The sequence below is a fragment of the Apis cerana genome, linkage group LG6 (assembly GCF_029169275.1).
Source record: "Apis cerana isolate GH-2021 linkage group LG6, AcerK_1.0, whole genome shotgun sequence".
Classification (NCBI taxonomy): Eukaryota; Metazoa; Arthropoda; class Insecta; order Hymenoptera; family Apidae; genus Apis; species Apis cerana.
This window is the reverse complement of record NC_083857.1, coordinates 3,223,367-3,245,312: the sequence shown is the minus strand read 5'-3', so window position 1 is coordinate 3,245,312 and position 21,946 is coordinate 3,223,367. Positions and strand designations below refer to the sequence as shown.

The 21,946-nt window shown below is 37.5% G+C and overlaps 1 protein-coding gene across 1 annotated transcript in view; it reads right to left on the bottom strand.

The window, feature by feature from the left end:
* LOC107995255 (protein O-mannosyl-transferase TMTC1) overlaps positions 1-13,096 on the bottom strand; it is a 282,680-nt gene extending 269,584 nt beyond the window's left edge. Inside the window, exon 1 of the mRNA XM_062075856.1 lies at positions 10,601-13,096. Coding sequence (XP_061931840.1) covers positions 10,601-10,914 — 314 coding nt within the window. The 5' untranslated portion in view covers positions 10,915-13,096. The remainder of the gene's footprint in view (positions 1-10,600) is intronic.
* Positions 13,097-21,946: the final 8,850 nt, after the last annotated feature.

Below are 21,946 nucleotides of genomic sequence, written 5' to 3'. Positions count from 1 at the left end.
AATGCAAATATTCGAAGAGAGGGAAAAAATAATTTCTGTCCGGAAGGGTAACTCGAACAGGGAATAAAAATCGATTGGGGAATTTTCCACGTAGCCATGCATTAATCATTTATCGGAATACGTAGGAGGACAAACTTTTTCAATACCGTGCTCGTTTCAATGGCACAATAATATCATTCCATCTGTCCAGACTTCTTAAGAACGCCAGTTTCTCTCTTTTCTCTCTTTCATCCTTTCTCTCTCTCTTTTCCTCCCCCTCACGGATTTACGGGGTTTCGCCTGCCCGGTTATTACATACCCCGTGGCAAAGTTCACGAATCCAATAAACGGGTGGAATACACCTCGAAGAAGACAAATGCTCGCTTCGGATTCCTCGTCACGATCAACGGCGAAAGGACGGGTGCCCGTAATGATACCTTCTTGTCGTCGTTCAGATTTCTTTCTTTCTCGTGTGCGAAACGTCGAAACAAAGACGTATACTCGAGCCGAGGGATCCAGAAGATCGATACGGAAGCCGCAGGACTTCTCTGTGAAACGGGGGAAAAAATATCACATCGCTCGAATAAGGATGAGCTCGAAAAAGGAAGATCGTGTGCTCGTCAAAACACGAGGGAAAAATTCGTTTCGTTTTTTTTCGAAATTTCCTCCACATAATGTCGTAATGATCATCACGAGATTGTTAATATTTTCAATATGTTTTCAAAAGTATTATTTTGTGCGATATATCATTATAAAAAGGATAATATATAAGAAAGTTTGTATAAACAGAATTAGATGATATGATATATAAATAAGATAGATTTTTTGGAAGGAATCGGAGAAATCGCATGTCTTGTAAAAACTTATGATATTACGTTGGAACGAAAACAACTAAATTAGAACGCGTCTATAGAACTCGAGACGTTTCACATTCCGTCTCGCAAACAGTAATAATCTGGCGGGAAACTAACAGATGGCAAGTGTAACTACTTTATTCGCTTTATTCCCAACATTTATGAAATATTGCGTGTGAACGTTCATTGCCAAAAGCAAAAGTTCGAAACTTTCTACTATTCTACTTTCACAGATATCAATGACAATTTCCTCCTTTTTTTTCTAAGCAAACGGAATTCTAATCTGATTTTTCCTCGTCCAACAATCAATTTCCATGAATTGAATCGTGCAATTCTTTCGATGGTATAACTCGAAATCAACAATCGAACAGGAAGAAAAATTATTTCAAGATTGTTGACGAGTTACATTATTTCCCTTTCGCTATTACGTCTTCGTATTCTCGCACAGATATTTCGATTCTTTGAAAATTCCAGCCTCGGTATTGCGGCCGAATCTAAACCGCAATTCGATTGTCGGTGACGTACACGTACTCGCGGTGTAACTCACTTCCCACCAACACGAGTTTTCTACGTTACATATTCCGTGGACGTTTAATCAATGGGCGGCGCACTGTGTAAACGTGTTAAAGGGAGAATGATCGCTGTTGTAGCGCGTTCGCACTTTCGGGGACGTACAGATCGACACAGTGGATTTAAACCTGGAAATTTTTGTATCACGAGGAAAAATTTCCTCATGATTGGATTGTACGGTTACCTATTTTGGAAATTCCTTCACGAAACAATCATTCCTTGATTGATTCGTTCGAGAATCGTATATGTGTAATTATACTTGAACGTTTTCTTATCTTATCTTCAATTTTTAATTTAATAAAACTCGTGATAAAATTCTTCTATTTGTTTGAACCTGTAAATTAATAACAGGTTAATCCAGTTAAGTTTGGAAAAGGAAAAAATGATATTTTAATTTTAAAAGGTAGGTAAGTGAAGAAATATATAAGTATCTGGCATTAAGAAGATAGTGCTTTGCAATGCATTGCACACGAAACATTCTATCTTCCAGTTGATCATAAGTCAGGCAGCTGAAGTTAAGATACTATTCGAAGCTACTAGAGATCTTGGACGAACGAAGAATAAATGAAACGTTCGAGAATGATCGGTTTCGTTAATGGTACAGGTAAATGAGATATGAGGTCAGGTGGCGTAATCGAATTCGAGGTAACATACGTGGTAAACTGTATAATGTAATATCGCACGTCTAAATTAGGGCCTGAAACGTAATCATTCATGCGTGTCAGTAACGCCATGAAACGAGATTTCGCTTCGATGTGTCGCGTTGGGTCAAGTCAGTTTAATAATAATTATTCCCTCGCTCTGCAACGCATCGTCGCTCGCGGTTTTGCTCATAAATTATCGGGCAAAATCTGAGAAATCTCTCGTCCATGGTCTAAATCGTGGTTTAATCGCTTTAAACGGCAAAATATCTTTAATGCTTAAGCTAATCAACGTTCAAATATACAAACAGTTGAGAAACATTGAACGTCTTTTCTACCATTTGCTCGAAACGTTTTCTTTTTACACTCGAAACGATAACGTTCCGAATTTAAGATCGAAAAGTTCTATCTTGGAGTCGATCTTGGAATCTGTGATGATAAGTGAAGAAATGGAGACAAAAGATAATGTCGATTTCAAGCAAAGTGCAATATTGAAAAATCACCGATATCATCTTGAGTTGCTAACATCGAGCGAAAGATTAAAAGATTGTTGACGTCGAAAGAACCTAAGAATCGATATCACTTTGGAAAGATTAAAAAGGTTTGAAGAAAGATCGATATTTAATGATAATTTCAAAATAATCAAAGATTTTTAAGCAATCGCAAGTGAACACAATTCAAGAAATACGAATAATGCTTTTCACTAGAAGAGCACTTCTTGAAATTTATCTAAATATCTCCTAAAAATATTCTAATTATTAACAAATGAATTCCAAGAAATATTCAGTCGTTCTTTTATAAAAAAAGAAAATCAATCTTTGCACCAAATTCGTCCCACAATGTATCCTTGCCAATTTCTCACAACCGTCTTCCAGGAACAAACTCGTTTGCCGCATGACGGAAGTTGAAGAAGCACATAACCCGACTAACTTGCAAATTCCTTTCAACGGAACTCACCCACTCTCCCCGACCAGTTCCATCGTGTGTCTTATCTCTTTTGGCGATTGACTGCGTCGTGACTGCCTGGCAAACGAAGCCCGCGTTATCTTCCAAAGCGAGCTTACGGCGTGCTCTTCAGGTGAAAAGGGATCGATAAAAGTGATCTTCTACCGGAGTTCGTTCGATGTTCGAGCTTTTTTTTTGGTGACGTTGCGCGAGCTTCCGCTTTCCACCCTCGATGTTATGCTTTCTCGTGTACGAGAGGTATCCCTCCTCTTTCTCCCTCCACCCTATCCACACGAGATCGAGCAGAAGGATTCGTGTATGTGTTGGATAGCGAACCGCAACTGCGAAGCTCGCCTCGTTACTCCTCTGTTTGCTTCGGTCTCCGCTGGTGATAACGAGATGAAGCCGTTCCACTGTGCATCGACGAGCAGAGAGGCGTTTTTGCGTGGCTATTTCGAAAATTCAACGTCTGCTATTCTTGTCCGTTAACCGTTTAATTATATATCGTTCATAGAATATCAGAAAGCGTAACGAAAAGTGAAATGAAAGTCGTGGAAAGATGGGGAAGTGAGATTCTTTAAATAATAGATTATATCTGTGGATAAATATAATAAATAACATTAAATGATAATCAAAATTGATATTAAGAGATAAAATTAATTCGGTTAATGATACTTGTTGTAATGATATTTAAATATTTTCCTTATTCCTGATTAATTTAAGTTAAATTAAATTACATCGATGTTGAATTAATCCTTCTTCTAATGTAATTCTGACAATTTTAATTTTATTGTTTTATTTATCTGTTATTTTATTTATTAATTAATTATGAATTTTTTGATTTGTATTATTTTGATATATTCGATAATTAATGCGTAGACAGGTGTTCTTTTCTCTGTGAGATTGGAATAGTCAGCAATGCGTATAGCTGTTTACCGATTTCTGCATTGCGGCTTTTTAATCGGAGTTTCTGATCCAGTTACGAATTAAATAGAATTTTGTGTTACAAATTTAACTATCTCAGATCACACTCTCTTAAATAATTCATATCGAAAATTTACGATCAAAGAGAAAATAATATTTTTGAAGGAATATTTAAAAATACCAAAGTCTTTAATTCAGAGAAAATCACATCACAAAATTTAATTACATTTTAATTATATCAAAACGAAGATAATCTATTTATTTTCCACTTGTTCTATCTTTAACACAATCATAGCTAGTAATCGTCGAGGTACATGGAAAGGACAATTCACGGACTCTTTACATCCAGCAATCAAAGCAAGAACTCTTAAAAAGCAATCATCCATCCATTAAGAGCGGAAACCTGCGATAATTCGTCGCGTGGTCTCTCAATGAAAACTGTCTCCACGTCAAGAAGCGGATAAAAACCGGCACAAAAGCGTGCGCGCCCGCGCGCAACGAGTAAACGCTTTGTGGCGCTAGTTTCGCGGGAATAAAACACGCTGCGCCGACAATTTTTATTTCGACACGCGCGTAACTGGCTTTTCCTCCCTTTCCTTCTCGACGTATGATGGAACAAAGGAGAATCTCTCCCGGGGAACGATATAAGTTCCTACTTACGGCAAATGTGATTATATTGATCGTCATTGTGCAAGCACAAAAAGCGGCGCGCTCAAATAAATGGAAGGGAACGAACGATGTAAAAAAAAGGGGGAAAAAAAGCGTCCGCGGATTCTAGTCAAGAAAAAAGTCCAGAGTGCGCGCTGAAATCGAATGAGAAAGAAAACGAGGGGAAAGAGAAAGGAAATCGAAACCTATTTTCGTTTTTTTTTCTCTCTCTCGTCTTTTATCTTTTTCATTCTCTTTCTTTTTCTCTTTTCTTCCCTTCTCTTCTTTTCTTTTCGTTTTATATTTCATCGGATGAGTGTAAATATTAAAATGCAACGACGCTCGGTTTAAATCGAGAGCAAAAGAGAAAACGAGATTTCGCGAAGCTTAATGGATCTTCGCTCTTTGCGGAAATATTTGCATTTCTTGATGATATTTCGCGTTCCTATCTTCCTACGTGGTGATTCTAGTTATGAAATATTGTGGGTTACGGTAAATCATGTTTATCTGAATCTCTTTTTTTTTGCCAACTGATTTTTTCGCAAAATTTGTACATTATCTCTTATTTATATTTTCCTCTATTTTTTTTTTTTCATATTTGTTGGATTCTTTTTTTAAATCAGCGCAGTATTTCGAAAACAACAAAATAATTTCTACGCTTTTAGGTATAAAATATCAATTTCATATATTTTTCCATCATTTCTGCGTATTTCAATCGATACAGGTGATATTTACTTGAAATAACATTAATACATTAATCAAAACAGATCGAAATATTTTCTTTTCTGCATTCCTTGAAATATTCGTACAAATATTAGCGATGTTCACAATTTAATTTATATTTTGTTCAGAGTAATTACAATCTATGAGAAATAGATCTATAAGGAATTGAGTATTTGGCAGTAACATTAAGTTTATTCCTAACTTTTATACGAGATGAGGATATTTATTAGAAAAACGAAACTTATATCATCAATGTGATATTTTAATATCTCTATGTAACATATAATAATTTTAACAAAAGAAGCATATAAATTTTGATGAAACATTGAAGATAATATAAAGAATTGAATTTCATATAAAGTATTGAATATCTATATACCGTGGATATTGAATACTTTATGAAATATTTAATAATAAAGATCGACGAATAAAAATACGAGATATTAATAATAATAAAGATGGAAAAAATTAATATGAAATCAAATTTTCAATAAAATCAATATTATTTCAAAGATCAATGATCTGTTCAACGATCTTATTTTTTTAATATTATTCTTCGTTTTATCGTCATAAAAAATCACATTTCCCAGTTAATGGCTTTGAATCGAAGTTATTGGCCAATGTTCGATTATATCTTCCTATCGTATTGTTTCCTATCGGAGAACCAGGACCGACTTCCCCGATTCGTTTCTATTTATGAACGCAATAATCCAACGTACACTCGAAACTTTGCAAATGTGAGCACCAGTCGTGCTTCCATTATTAAGCTTCATTGTCGAAGACTTATACTAAATCGTGTTCAATGTTTATTTTCCATTTGGAAATCCTTTGCTGAACATCTACAAGAACACATTTGAAAATAAAATTTTCGACAGTAATTTTCATATGGACGTTTCTTCGAACGAGAATATTATAAAGATGTAGATACATTTGAAAAAAAATTTTCAAGAGTTTTTTTTCCATAAGCAAACATCGAAGGAGTGAATGATTCTTGAAAATGATTCACCAAGCAGTAATTTTTACTTTTATTTGTCAATGTTGTATTCATTAAAAATAATTCAAAAGCAACATTTGAGAGTTTTATTCTTGAATATATTTATATCAGTAGTTTTCACAATCATTGGAATCAAGCAAAGTTTACTACTGTTCATAAATTTGAGAATTTTTTTCAATTTTTTTACAAAATATAATAAATTTATCGTAATATCTATTTTTTCCCCAGATACTAATAAATCTTTAGTACTTTTTTAATCGAATATTTGTTTATAGTGCTCTCTCGGCGACTTGTTAAAATTTATTTTCCCAAAAACGAAACCACGAACAAAACGCTTTATTGCATATTTTTCAATTTGTTTTCACACGAAAAATTCTCCCTTGTTTGGTCGGACATGTTATGTTATAAAATGATACATCGCACTGTGTAATGTATATGTGTAATTTTGGTAAATAAAGTTTAAACTATTACATGAGATAACGGTGAAACAAAAATTGAAACGATATTTCAAGTCGATATTTCGTAAGGATACAATTTCCTCTTTCTTTTTGCATACTCTCTCTGTATGCTGTGTATGCTACTATAATACTAAGACAAAATGAAAGCAATTCTTTAAGTTCTGACGTTTAACGTAGACAATATATTAAGATTATTATGATCAATCAGTGTGACTATCAATCGAAAAGAATGTTATTTAAATTGTAGAAATTTAGAATTCTTTTAAAAACGATCATCTCAATTATTTTGTACCAATTACTCTTCATAAATGATAAATTTGACATCCGCATAATACATATTTTTATTCAATTATCTCATTTCGCCTCACAAACGTGTTCGGAACGATTCAAACTGGAATCCAAACTTTCTCAAAATTTCGCGTAATAATAAAAAAAATATCAATTCAAGAAACTCGTAACAAACTCGAAATAATTTATTTTCACGCGCGAAAGGATCGATCCCGATATTTCAAGCTGAGTTTCGATTACATTCCCGTAATCGCTGGCCAGAAATTTGCAAAGAGTGTGCTTCGAAGGGAAAGTGTAATCGTGCAAACAGACGGTCGAGGATTGCGCGTGGCCAAGTTGATGGCCGCTTCAAGCGAGAAACGTTCGAAAATCCCCGAGAAACTTGAGAGAGGGAATTGCGAGCGTGAAAGGTACGGGTCAACCGCTCTGAATTTTCCGGATCGCCGCTACGTTTTCATTCCTGCGGAACTCGGAGCACTGAAAAGCGAAATATATATTCCAAGCGTCGTCAAAGTTTCCTGGACAATAAAGAAATCGAAATGGGAGAGTTGGAAGGAAAAGACACCGAACGAAACGTGTACGTGTACGCGCGAAGGAACTGAATTGTTTGGAATCTTTGACCCGTGTATAATCCGTAGGTAAAGCACCGAAAGGGATAATCGGCACCAGGCTTTGCGACAACACGAACAAAAAGAATAATTATAAATATATGGCCGCGCTCTTTTTCCAACTGCTGGATATTCTTTCGATGCCCGTTTCAGTTCGCGTGTCAATAAGCTTCCGCTTCGAGATATGAAAGATCCATCAACAGTCCGATTGGTAACAGTGAAGCTCTGGAAAGTAATTTTTGAATAATAAATCTCGAGATGATAATGAAACGATATGTTCAATATATGTTCATTTTGTGATTATAGCTCAAGTGAAGCTAGCTTAAGTATTTTAAACATTTAGACGATAAGATTTCTCTGTATAACGCATCACGTAACTCTGTAAACCGGAAAAGAAAAATAGTAACTATTTTTTTTTTAAATTCTACTCAAACCAAAATATCAGCCATTCACACCAGCCCCGATTTTTTGCATGTATAAAAAAAACGAAAATCCATTTCCTCTGAAACTGGCAACTAAAACCCATCGTGCATTACAAAACGAAATAACTTTCCTGCTGCCTTTACGATTTCCAACACATTTGAACGACGGTAGCAACGAAAATAGCACGAAGCAAATCGATACTTAAAAAAAAAAAAAAGTAGAATTTTGAAGATGGATTATAGATGGATGCATAAAGTTCTGGAGAATAATATTTTCGCTGTAAAATCGAAAATGGACGCTTTACGAAAAAGAAGGAATCTTGGAGATGGAGAAACACTTAATTACCGAAAATGACGCATCAACCGATCGTTAATATATCCCGCGATCTTAAGACGAACGGTAACCCATCGTTATCTCCTCTCTTAATTACCCTCCAGAATTATGGATGCGTTCCACCTTTTAGAACGCGCGAAACACGAAAGCTCGCCCATAAACGCAATCCACCCTCCATCGATCCCTCCCTCCTCAGAATATACGAGCCGACCCGTCTCTCCGCGTCGAAGTTGGCAACAGCATCTGGAGCGTTAAGGCGAATGAGCGATGTGCCGGTGTCTTGCGGTATGATGGATCGCCCAATACCAGCCAATATGCAGTATTGCGCGCGGAGTGTGGCAAACTGGTATCCATGCATCAAATCGGCGCTAGACGGAAAGCGGGCGGTCTGGGCGCGTTTACAGGATGCAGCGTAACAACGCGCCGTGTTGTGTTCACCAGCTTCTCGTGGTCAGGTTCTTGTCACCCATCCCCATGACCATCGTCGAGGGCGTGCTATACGGCGGCCATACGGCGCTACACCGGATACGCATCCACAATTTTCCGTTCGCCATTCGTAACCGGTGGTGAATCGATGTTACGTACACCCGAACTGGTCGAGAAATTGTAGATGTCGCGTGTATCCACGAGGATGTGTCTTGCAGGATAATTAGCGCGGTTGCGTGGCGTAATAGCTTGGTACGATAGAATGTTCGGTTTGAAAGATTTTGGGTTTATTTTTCCTTTTTTTTCTTTTTCGTTTTCTTTCTTTCTTTTTGGGTAAATTAAGCGTCTTAAGAAATCGAATGATGGTTATATTTTTCATGGGTTTGTGGTTCCAACGAGGGGAATTTTATTCTTGGAAAAATGGTAATGTTAGTTGAGAAATTTTAATATTTCTTGTATGTAATGACTTTTGGATACAAAAGTTTTTCTATTGGCACGATATTTAACTCGTACGAAGGTGAATAAAGTTGGAAAACGGTTTGTTCTGGTCGTTAGAACCAAGAATTACCATGGAAAATATTAATAGTGAAATCTTTTACAAATAATAAAATATCAAATTAAATTATTTTCTAAAATTTTATAAAATTTTAATGATCTACAATCAAACAATTAATTCAGTGAATAAAAATTTGGTTATACAAAATTTTTCCTTAATTATTCTTTCTTTCATTATAAATTAAATATGACCATTATAGATTTTCATCATTAAAAATTTTGTAAACTGTTATTCATAAATATCTTGCAACGATCCAATATATGTTTCCTCATCAACACTCTACAAACTTTCATAAATTTCACATTAATTGTACAAGCATCTACAAATAAAATTTTCAAGCTCTTGTGACTCGTCGCTCATCAACATTGCTGTTACAGCTATAGTGATTGAAATCACTAAATTAAAGATCTCTCAAATATTAAATAACCATCGTTGTTGTACACGTAATAAGTATTCGTGAAAATGATTCTAACGACAATGAATCTCACTTTCAATAATCTCGATCAATGTTCTCGACTGAACTTTTTAAAAAAAAGTGTAAACAATCTTAATAATCGAATCTGGCTGACGAACAATAAAAATTCTCAACATGCAATTATTCCATTCGCGATAAGCCAACGGAACGACTTACAACGGCTTATTTTGTAGGTTTATTCATGAAGCAGGAACCAGTGTCTATTAATTGTGGAAATGGCGCGTAGCGAATTCATTTTAATAACACCATCGTTGATTGCCATGCTGCTCGCGAACCACTTGCAGAGATTTCAATCGATCTCGAGCTTTCGATCTCGCAGTTACTTTTCCCTCCTTGCTTTTTTTTTCATTTTAATAACTTTATTTCGCCTCCCTCGGCAACTTTTATTTCGAAAATAAGATACAAAAGTAATTTACTGCGGCGATAAGAATTACGAAAGATAAGAAATACATAATCTATCATCTCTCTTCACGAAACACTCGAATTGATTTAAAATGATATCCGCGTATTCAATTTCAAGTATCTTCAAGTAGTTTGAAAGAGAAACAATTAAATGATTCTCATAGCAAGTATATACTCGCATTATTATGAAAAAAGATCTTCTATCATCGAAAGATATCGACCAAAAACACGTTTCTTTTCATATAAATGCACTGATTACGATCTAAAGATTGTAAATTTTTAACCAACAACGTAGAACCAAGTTGCGTATATCCCGAGCACAAGGAAAGGAAGGAGAAAACGGCGTCACTCACCGAAACGTTAACGTCGTCAACGGTCTGTAGCTCTTATGGCTGTTAACGTCGCGCATAGGCGTGCCCCAAAAATCGTTCTTCAGGAGGGTGGTCAAAGGGGTTTGAGCGAGCACGTCCTTGTTCCTCACCACCGCGGGTATATCGTCGTGCACGAAATCACCACCCAACGCGTTCAAGTAACAGGCGACAGCGACCAAAGCGACCGTCGCGTAAATGCACCATACGGGCGGTTCGCCCCCCTCCGTGTCGTTGCATCCGCCCCGACCGATCCTTCTGCTGCTCTGGCAGCAGCAACCATTATTACGTCGTCTCATGATTCGCAGTGGGGCACACGGGCTGGAAAACCGGCGCGCGAAAACGGCGGGTCAAACGTTCCTCCGCGATCGTCGGGAACGAAGACCGCACTTCTCATCGAGCCGCTCTCCTCTCACGCGTCGCTATCTGCCGCGCCGATAAATCCTCGTCGAGCGTGGCCACTGTACACCGTGGCGCGATTCGATCGATGATCGCATCTCAAACAACGCGATGACGACGACAACGACCACCACATCGACCGACCTTTTTCTCCTTTTTTTCTTCCTTTTCCTCCTCCCGTGTAGAATCGAGCGGGAGTGAAACTCGAAAGCAAATAAATCGCCGCCAGAACCGCTGTTTACAGTGCTCGTAACGAGAAAATTTGGCGGAACGGTTTGCTGGAACCTGTGAACGTTCCCTTTAAACGACGTTCATCCTCGATCGAACGAGACGAAAGGGAGAAGAAGAAGCTCGAAGGTCGGTTACTCGGTTCTCACTCTTTCACGAACTTCCACGCTACTTTGAGCATTTCGTGGCGAGCTTGATAAATGACTGCGGAGGTTCATTATTTACGGGCCGGCCACGTCCAATGTGTCCGCTCTAAAGAGGGACGGGTTTCGCGCAACTTGATTGCTCTTCCACGGATAATAGTTCTCGCATGGCGCTCGTTCGGTTGAGATTGTCCCCGCGGGAGAGCGGTCGGCCGCGTTCTTCCACCTTTCAACCCCTCCTCCCTCGCTCACCATGCGTTCTAACAGCTCGTTACCGTCGCGGATATCGAGTTGGACCACGTCGAACGATCGAGCGAAACCCACGAAACTGCCGCGATACACCACCATTCCCGCGAAACAAAAACGGCGAACGATCGAATCGGGTCCGGAAAAAAAGAAAAAAAAGACTCGGTTCGAAGGAAAGGAAATGTTCTCACTGAGCGTTTTTTGCGTTTATAATTAGGGATACACTGACATCCGGGATTCTTTTCACGACGTTTCGCGTGCACTTTGTATCACTTTGTCCGATCCTTGTACGAAAAAATGGAAATCACTTACTGGTACTTTCGTTACACGTGATTACACGCACTCCACTCAACGATTCGGCACCGATCGAATCGCAAATACAACACCAACAAGATCCACATCTCGTGTCGAACGAACGGTACGATTTTTCCTTAATTTCTCCTCGGTCGTTCTAAAAGCACCGCGCCGTTCTCATGGCCAATCGACGGTTCCTATTCTCTTTCCGAATGTGTCGTCGTAAGATCAAAGGAGAACCAGCGGCGACATCGGTAAAAGGCGGAGACGTGCACACACGCGCGAGAAAACGGGTGTATGACCCAGATACACGGCATCGTGTGGCCGGGGACACTTCTATTGCCACGACTTTCCTATGCATATAGATCTATACAAGCGGTAGTATCTGGCCGGAGGCAGTGACGCCCTTTTCCTTCCACTCTTCGTTTTCACCTCCTTTTTCTTCCTTCTTCTTTTTTTCACCCTTCACTCCTCTCGATTCCTCGATTCCTTTCACATCCTTCACATCCTACGTGGTCCTACGTGATCCTCGAATCCCACCCCCTTTTACACTTCGATTCCTCGCACTGTCCCCTCGCACGATACACCCCTCGATTGGAACGGATCCTTCCGCGATACCACTCGAGATTCACGCCTCTCCACCTCCCTAATGCGCGAGTGCCAGTTGACGAGCGATACGAATCCACCTCTCCCCTTCCCCCTCTTCAACCCACTTTTCCCTCGTGTCCCGCACAGACTATTCACACGTTCTCGTCCGGGGAAACCGTCACGACGCGTTTACGACGACGCACAGTTACAACAGGTTGACGCGCTTGACGAAGGGTAGACGAAAGGAAACGCGCGGTCATACGTTAAAAGCATACGGGAGACCAAGTACAAACGACCTAGAAAATTTCCTCGTTCTTGGTCCCTTGGATCGTTTATCTCGATTCCTCGCGGGTGATCGATCTCGATCGATATCGGGGCCCGAGAACTGCACATCACGAACGGAATACGCGCGTAACGGGAAACGCACTCCGCGCCATCGAACAGGAGCGATCGCCGCGAGCGCGATCAACACAACCCTTCTTTGTCGAATTCGAGCGGGTCGTCGCGACGACGATAAGCGCAAGACTAAAGAACGACGGCATCCGCCCGGTTATATACCCGGCGCACTCTGACCCGCAAAGCCGCGCCCGCGCATCAGCCACCCCGGGGCCTTTTCCCTCTTGCCTTCGAGCCTGTCTCTCTCTCTCTTTCTCCCTTTCTCCCTTTTCTCGGCCAGCTTTCGTTGCCCTCGTCGCGTGCTCGCTTTCGCGTCGCGGCCCTAGTGTTTGTTTACTCGCGTCTTTTCCCCAAATCTCACTTTGAAATCGAGCCCTCGCGTAGAATTGAAGAGGCACTGTGGACGGCGAGTAACGCCAATAATGGACCAGCCTCTCTTTGTTTTCTTCGGTGTATAGATTTAGGGTTTGTAAGAGGAATTGGTCAAGTTTTGGAATAGAAGAGTGGAAGCAGGATTAAGATATATATTCTTCGTGATTGCGTTTAATATACGCATGTTATTATTGAGAATCATCGATGGAGCTAAATAGATTAAATTTTATAGAAGCTTGTTTTATTATAAACAATGCACGTTTTGTAGATTTTTGTATATTGAAATTTTCCATAAATGATTCGGATTAATGTAATGGATATAATAAGAAAACAAAGTTAATAAAGGTAATAAAGAATTGCTGTAATAATGCTTGGATGATAATAATAATGATGAAAAATTCATCTAATGTGGAGTGCAATGATGAACCATAATGCTTAAGGATGTTTAAATCGTTTGGAGTTTTTTTTTCAACTGCACGAATCGATTTTACCACAGCAAATATGAATTAATGAATATTAAATTTCTCACTTTGTAAACTTTTATATAAATAATAAATAATAATATTTTGATGGTATAAAATAATGAAATATAAAACGTAATTTAATTTAATACGTTTGAGGTTAGAACCCAACTTTTGTCGTACAAAAAAAAATAATAACGCAAAGTTGCACAAATATATTCTCTTGTTGTAAAAATTTTAAATAAATATATTTATACGTATAAATTTTTTTCTGTCGTGACATATTTCATCTATAAATCGTATGAAAACATAACATTGTTAGAATATATAATGATATTTGTGCAAACTTGTATATGATTTTCAATATTTACAATCGAATTTTATATCATTTCGTATAAAAGAGAAATTTTTAAAAATTTATCTCTAAAAAATAATTAGAAAATTATTTTTGTATATCTTAATTAGATTCATAAAAAAATTCTGTCGGAACAATGATCATTTTAATCGTTACACAATAGTAATATTTTTTTTTTTTTAATTTTAACGAGACGCATTCCATTTTTCTCACTTGTTTTTCTTTAACCGTGCATTTTAAATATTTCTTCGTTTTTCTGAATATAGTATATCTACATATAACGTCATTGCTCTTTTTCCTTGGTAATCTGACGCACAATTTACCTTAATTACGACTCTGAAATCTCCATTTCTCGTTTTACTTACTACTAATCTCGTTCGTTTCGTATTTTTAAATTTTTATTTAAGTTTATAATATTATCAATTATATCTATACAAAAGTCCAATAACTTGTTTTAATCTTTCAATTTAAACTATTCATTGTTCCCGTATAAAGAGGAATAAAACAAACAAATACAAATGAACACAAACAAACTTCGATGAACATTATATCTATACAATATTAAATAATATTAAACAATCTTTTACTAGCTTAACTTTGATTTAATTATATCTCATGTGATATCCTCAAGCTCCCTTCAATAATTAAAGATATAGCCATCAAAATCAAAATTTAACCGGATAAAAAGATTAGAAAAATAGATAGTCGAGTTCTTTTTCTTAAATACGTTTAATCGAGGATTAAACGGAAAAACAGAATGATTCGATGATACTCGAATCTGTAAAGGTAAATGAGGATTCAAGCTCGTTATGAGAACGATGATGTGATAAAGTCGTAGCTGTACACCAAAGTGTTACAATCGAGAACACGTTTCATCAGTGGTTCGTTTCCACGACATTCTTTCCCTATTGATCGGATTCGTCCGCGGAAACCATTTAAACAGCGTTCAAATACGCTTAAAAAGTCGAATTAACGATAAACGTTGGACAGCTGCAATCGTTACCACACGGACGACATCGTAAAAACGATACCAGGTTGGTCAGGTTGTAAAGGAAGAACATGGGAAGGGCTGTGGGGGAAGAAAAGAGGCGCAAAATAGATCGATATGCCGGTTTTTCGACGCCACACGTCGTTCGACGCCGCAGAAAAATAAGCTTCGATCGATCATGGAATTTCGACCTGTCGAATGTACAACGTTTTATCATCACAACGATTTGCCGAGGCAAACATCGGCGCCGATCCGCGACGATATTGCTCGCGTCGACGGTCAATCTTTTAATCTTGCGTACACGCGACGTGCATGTAACTAAATAACCGTGCGATCTCCGTCATGAAAAATCGGGGAAATTAATGCAACGTTTCGGATTCCATTCCATCGCGATGGAGATGATGATAATCCGTTTTGACGAACTGGTGACATGGATTTTTGAAAATTTGAAATGAAAATTGGAATTCTCCGTATTCGAAGGAGATAATGCTATTTATTTGTTGACTCTTCGCCAATTCGAATAATCGTGGAACGAAATAAAATTTAATTTACAATTATATCTAATATATACATATACGTATATATAAAATTCTAAAGATATTGATTATTAAACTGTGGATTTTTATAGAATTAAAATATAATAAAAACAATATATTATAATACGTAAATTTTAATCCCTGGATTTTGTATTTCTCGATAACTTCATGAATTTTGATGATTTTTTTAAATAAATTATAGAGAGAAAAATTTTGAACAATTTTTTTTATACCAATAATCGGTTTTAGTTTTTGAAATATTATAGTCAAATATTCTGTATTCGTTTATGCAAATTAAAGCATACGTAATGTAAAATTCCGCTGCATATTAATTAACTTTCGATTTTAAATAAGATAAAAAAATCTAGATCGATTCTTCGATTATTTTATGTTGCAATCATGATAGCCATAGACAAATAAAATTTATTTCCATTATCAATCAAGAGCGATAATAAGAAACGAACCGTAAAGAAAGGAACAAGCGTCTAACTTAATTAAAACAGGTATCATCAAATACCTGTATCTGTATCAAGTTACGCGTGCGATTCTGCGAAAGATCACGGCATTCAACAATGAGAATTCATCAAAACATCGAAATAACGGACAATAGTACGAGATCCTCCGGCTTTGCAGGCAGCTTGGCCCGCCACAATGGAAACTTTATGGACAATCAAAGGTGGAGAGAATATTCGGCCCTGTTAGAAACACGAGAGAGAACGTACATTTAATTAATATAGTCGCGAGGCAGACACAATGTACACACACCGTGGTCCACGCTATTCTTACGCCATTTGTACGAATTGGTGGGGCGCCACGGACCAGGGTCCACATCCACGGACGCTCCATGTATACAAACTGTCGAATTCACCGCAAAACTCGTGCATTTCGTGACGCAACTGAACTACCCGAGCGACTAGGGAAAGGTAGTGTCCGCAATTTCCGGTAATGTCGCGCGAGAACGCTTTGACGAAGTCTGACACCGAAACTCGTGTTCGCGATATCCTGGGAAAATTCGCCCCTCCCTTTGCCATCCTAAGGTCTCTCTTTATCCATCCTCAATCTCTCGCTTCCTTGCCAGTCATTGGGAGGCGGAATATCGCCGGCTTACGAGAGAAAGGCGTAGATGTTCGCGAACCTGTAATTCCGAGCTGAATTTCTACCGATCTACGACCGACGTAATCGGAAACCCTGCCGAACATGCGGCGTCCTTTTACATCAACCCACCGCCATCGTCGAATGACATCCATTGTTGGACTGCTCTTATGGCCCGTTTGTCGCCGGGATTATTGAAATTGTCCGTGGTTCGGTTAATTCTTCGGATCACTGAAGAGGGAACATTCTCCGAGGTTTTTTGGATTCGTTTCTTTTGTGTTTTCGCTTGATTGAAGAATTACGTACATCGAGAGTGGATTTAAAATATATATTTTCTAAAATATATATTAGTTTGGCCATTAAAGTAAAATGTATTCGTTTTGGAATAAAATTTTCTTAAACTTGAGCTTAACCGTATATTTATAGGGGAATGAAGTGATGGTACTTCATATTAAATCTCAAATTGAAGTAAACAATTACGAGGCTTCGAGGAAGATATTTTAGAAAAAGTAGGATGAAAGTTAAAGAAGAAAATTGATTAAACGTGACAATGGACTTTATACACACAGGTATTAAATCTTCGACCGCGGTGATCAACAACTTCAATAGATTGGATTACACGCGAAAGGCGTAGATGTAAGTTTAATGGCGAAAAGTTTCTTAAGGGAGATGCGATCCACTAAAATACCCCGGAAAATACTCATTCTTGAGTCAGCAAAGATCCTGAGCAACGAACTTTAACAACAAAATAGCTTTTATGATGAGAAAAATTACATTATTATAAGTTAAATTGTTCATTATCCTGTTCTAAAATAATAATATTTATATAGAAGGAAATTAGACACAAAAATATAAATTGTACAAAAATACCTATTAAAAAATTAATCTTTGTAATTAATCTTCCATAAAATATCATGATAAAAAGTCTCATCTAAATATTTCATGTGTGAGAATTCATTATTTATTATTAGAACACTATTACAATTTTTCTCAAAAAAGAATATATTTACAAATTCTTACAAATCCTATCCTATGTTTCACTTTATCACCCAAAAATTACTAACTTTTAAGAAGCAAATTTAACTCCTATCGACAATCTCCTCCTCCTACACCTATAACTCCGTCACTTTTGCACCACAATACAAACCAAACGAGTCATAAAACGGCAGCATAAAGTGAACAACAATCTCACGCGTATGGTCGCTCGTCATCGACGAGTCTAATCATCGGATACAATCAAGAGGGATCCGGTTCGATCGTTTCGAGGCTTTGCTCGACCAGTGTTAGTGCTTGCGAAGTGGCTTAAACAACGGGCAGACGGTTGAGTTGACGCAGGTGATTCGAAGTTCCTCGAGAGCTGGCCAAACATTGATACCCCCTCTCGGAATTCGACCTAATAAATTCCCGCGTTTCTTGTGATTGACTTGCCGTTACGGTCGTAACCGTCTTAATCTTTGATCGGCGGCTTAACACCCAGGGAAGATTTGCCAACGAGAGGGAAGGGGAGAGGTTACGAAGAAGGGATGAAAAGCGTGATAAGGGTCGGCCCCCTTTGGAAAGTTTCTGGACCGGCGACAAAGGTACGCCGGATAAGCCGGATTAAGAATGGCCTTACGCGAATTCGTCGAATTATCTCCCTCTCGGGGAAATAATTGCGCTTGGGAATGTTCTCTATCTCGAACGCTCGTCGAAAGGGAATCGCGTTACAAAACGATCTTTGTCCGAGGAATTATTCGATCGAGGAGAGCTCATCACGAGTTTAATCAAACGGTGGTGGATGACGAATTAAAAGACAGATACTTTTCTTTCATTCGTTCAACGGTTATGAGAAAAAAAATATGGACAGTGAAAAGGATACAAAAAGTAGTTATTACGTAGTTATTACTATTGAAGTCGTATCTATATCTTGTATAATATTTTTTAAGACAGATTATCAATGATATAAGTGCAAATAGCATTAGGGATATTTTTGATAATTTTGTTGTAATGTTTCCTCGCAATTTTGAATTGTTATACGCGCGCTCGAACGTATAATATTTTTGGACGACACTTGGAGCAATCAGTATCGATAAATCAAACGGGCGGAAATGAGGACGAAAAGACAGGGCAACGCGAATTCGACGCGAATCCCGTCGGTCCACTTCTGCTGTCTCCTTGCCCGACCATTTTCCACAGATTATTTACGACTCGCAATTTGGGTCGAATACCGTCCACCCACCGGAATTCGCGCTCGTTTATCATGCGAGGAAATTATTCCTAATTTAATGGGAGGACATGGTCATGCCGGGAACTCGTCTCTCTATGTGAACTGAAACGATGCGGTTACGATTTTGAATACGATTGTTCGATCGAATTTTCGTTTGGTGAAATTAAGACTGAAAAAGTTCTGCGTGCGTCGATATTAAATCTTTGCGTTTACAAATTTCATTTAATTATTAGAATATTGTTATTATAAGATAAACTCAAACGTATCGTAGAAGACATTCGTAGAACTCATTAAAAAAGACAACGAGAGATGTACATTTATCTTTTCAATAATTCTATACCACGAACGATAATTTAACTCTTGTTCTTATTCTCTTCGCGAAAATTTAAGAGAACATGTGTATATTTCATTCAATAACTTTGATTTTTTTATTGAATATTTACTCTTTTGATTTGAAAACAACTCAAGAGAATTAAACGAACATAATTTTTGCAATATTTTGTAATATATTTTCTTTGCCCAAATGTTAAGTATTATTTCTAAAACGAATTCCATTGATACTTCGTATATTATTTTTCGTGACAATAAACTGTTTTTACATATACTTTCGTTCTCAACACCTATTTAATTCGATTTCTCGATTCCTCCGGTGAAAGATACAAAAACAACGAGAAGCAAAAAAAAAGGAGGTGGTAGGAACAAAACAACACATAACGCACAAACTCAAGCAATCCTATTTCTCTCCACGTTGCGAAAACGATATTGTTCAACGCGTACAACGCGACTCGAACGCTCGGAAGTGTTCCAGATCGATAGAAATTTGATTCCCTTCGAACAGAATTTTCACTCTATTACCGTTTCGCTACTCTATAAAATTTTCACTGCGACAAATTCCATCGATTTTGAATAAACAAATGCTCTTCGATCCATTCCCTCCCCTTTCCTTTTTCCCTCCACTTTTCATCGTCTATCCCTTTTCATCAGTTTTTATCTAGGGGAAAGCTTGGTTCGAATAAAAAAAACGGATATAACGCTAACATAATGTATACTTATCGCAAATTGTTTCTTCGAAATATTCACTATTCCATTTCCCGAATACTATCGGTTGGTTTTCCGTCGATTTTTTATATCTATGGATATAAAAAGTTAACTACGATGCGTCTCGTAAAGCCAACTGGATACCTCTATCTCTGCGCAGTTCACATCCGATCGCTAGTTAATACTTCAAATAAAAAGTCTGTGCGCACGGAATTCAAAGGACCGTGGTGTATTTCATCTAGGATCGTTCGCCTAACGAGCAAAGTGTCTATTCGCCGTCATTTTCACAGGATATTTACACGTGAAACTTCGTTAAATCGTTTCCAATTTCCTTTTACCTCGCGCTCTTAAAAAAACTGATTCTTTTTTGTGAGCTTGATTATAAAAATGAAGCTTTATACATTCATAATGTAAAGATAATCTTTGAATATTATAATACAGATTCTTTTGTACATATATAGAGAGAGAGTATAGAAGATTAAATTGATTTTAGAGATTAAAATAAAAGAAAAATACTCGTTAAAAATTTTTTGTAAACTTATAGGTGAAGACAGAGAGGAAAAGAACGTGTAGAATTAGCGCCATTCTTTCTCTATCATTCGTGCTGTCTCGTTTTACCTGCTATAAAATAAAATTACTTATAACTTAAAGAACAATCTTCGACAGACATTCTTATTTATCAATTTTCTCCCTTTAATTGAATTTCCTAATAAGAAAAATAAAACCTCAATGATTCGAAACAAATAAAAAGTTCTTATAAAAAGAATGCTCTTAGGATTTTTATCCTTTTTAATTACTTTGTTATGATGTGCAATAAAGTATCTAAAATTTTACTTCAGAATATTCTTGATCATTCTTCCTGTCCATTGTAAGAATTTAAATCAATATTAAATACAATTGTAAGATATCAAAATACAATATACAATACGTGATAGAACTTTTGAATAACAAAATACCCGAAGATAAACGTTCTGATAATACATCCTCCGAAACTGAAACTTTCGCTGTACAAATAACATTTGGAAAATCTAAGATCTAAGTCTCAGAATTTACCATCTATACATCTTTACCCACCACGCTAAATAAATCCGTCTTAAGAAACTGTATTCGCCTTTCTCCATAGAAAGTTGCCAAGTCGCGTTCGCCAACGGATGGAGGGAGGGGTAAGAAAATTTTCTACCACTCCGCGCGACGAATCGAAATCCACGAAATTTCTTTTACCGGAAATATCCGAGGGCCGGTGAAGAAAAGTTCAGGTTGGGCGAGCGATGCCCGATTTCAGGCAATCGAAGAGCACGGTGAAAATCTTTTCAGCATATCGAATGGAACTCTCGGTGGCGAGATGGTGGTTCAACGGGTAAGTGTGTTTACGTGTTGAAACATTCCTACAGGCATGCAGAAACTTCTTGAAAGCTTCTTGCCACCGTCCGATTCGGGATTAAACTTATGTCGTACATATCCACCGGCCACCGTCCTGTCGTATCCCGGAACTTAACGCGGGTCCTCCCAGACTTCCGGGCTTTGTGGCTCTTCCGGGAGGCGACCCACGGCTTGACCAAACTTTCCCCGCGAGAGGATGCTTAAGTTTCGATCTGCTCGCATTATAAACGTTTCTATAAACGGGCGACACGAGGACAATAACATCTTAATCTACTACGATTATTCGATAAACTCGAATATCCGTTTTATTTTATACCTTCGTGTATAGATAATATTTCTCGTGGTAACGATAAAATGCGTACATCAATGATAATTTTTTCCACGTTTTTAAACTTTTAATAATGCGATATTAAATATCGAATTCTTCTCTTTCTTCAGTTTCTATTTTTATCTCTTACACATTAAATTCAAGTTCTCCGTTTCTTTTGTGTAAATCAAACGAAAAAATAATACTTGGATTCTTTTACATCCATTACATCCTTTACATATTTTCGAAATTATAATAAAATGATCTCTGGGTACATTTGTCTTCTACTCGATATTCATATG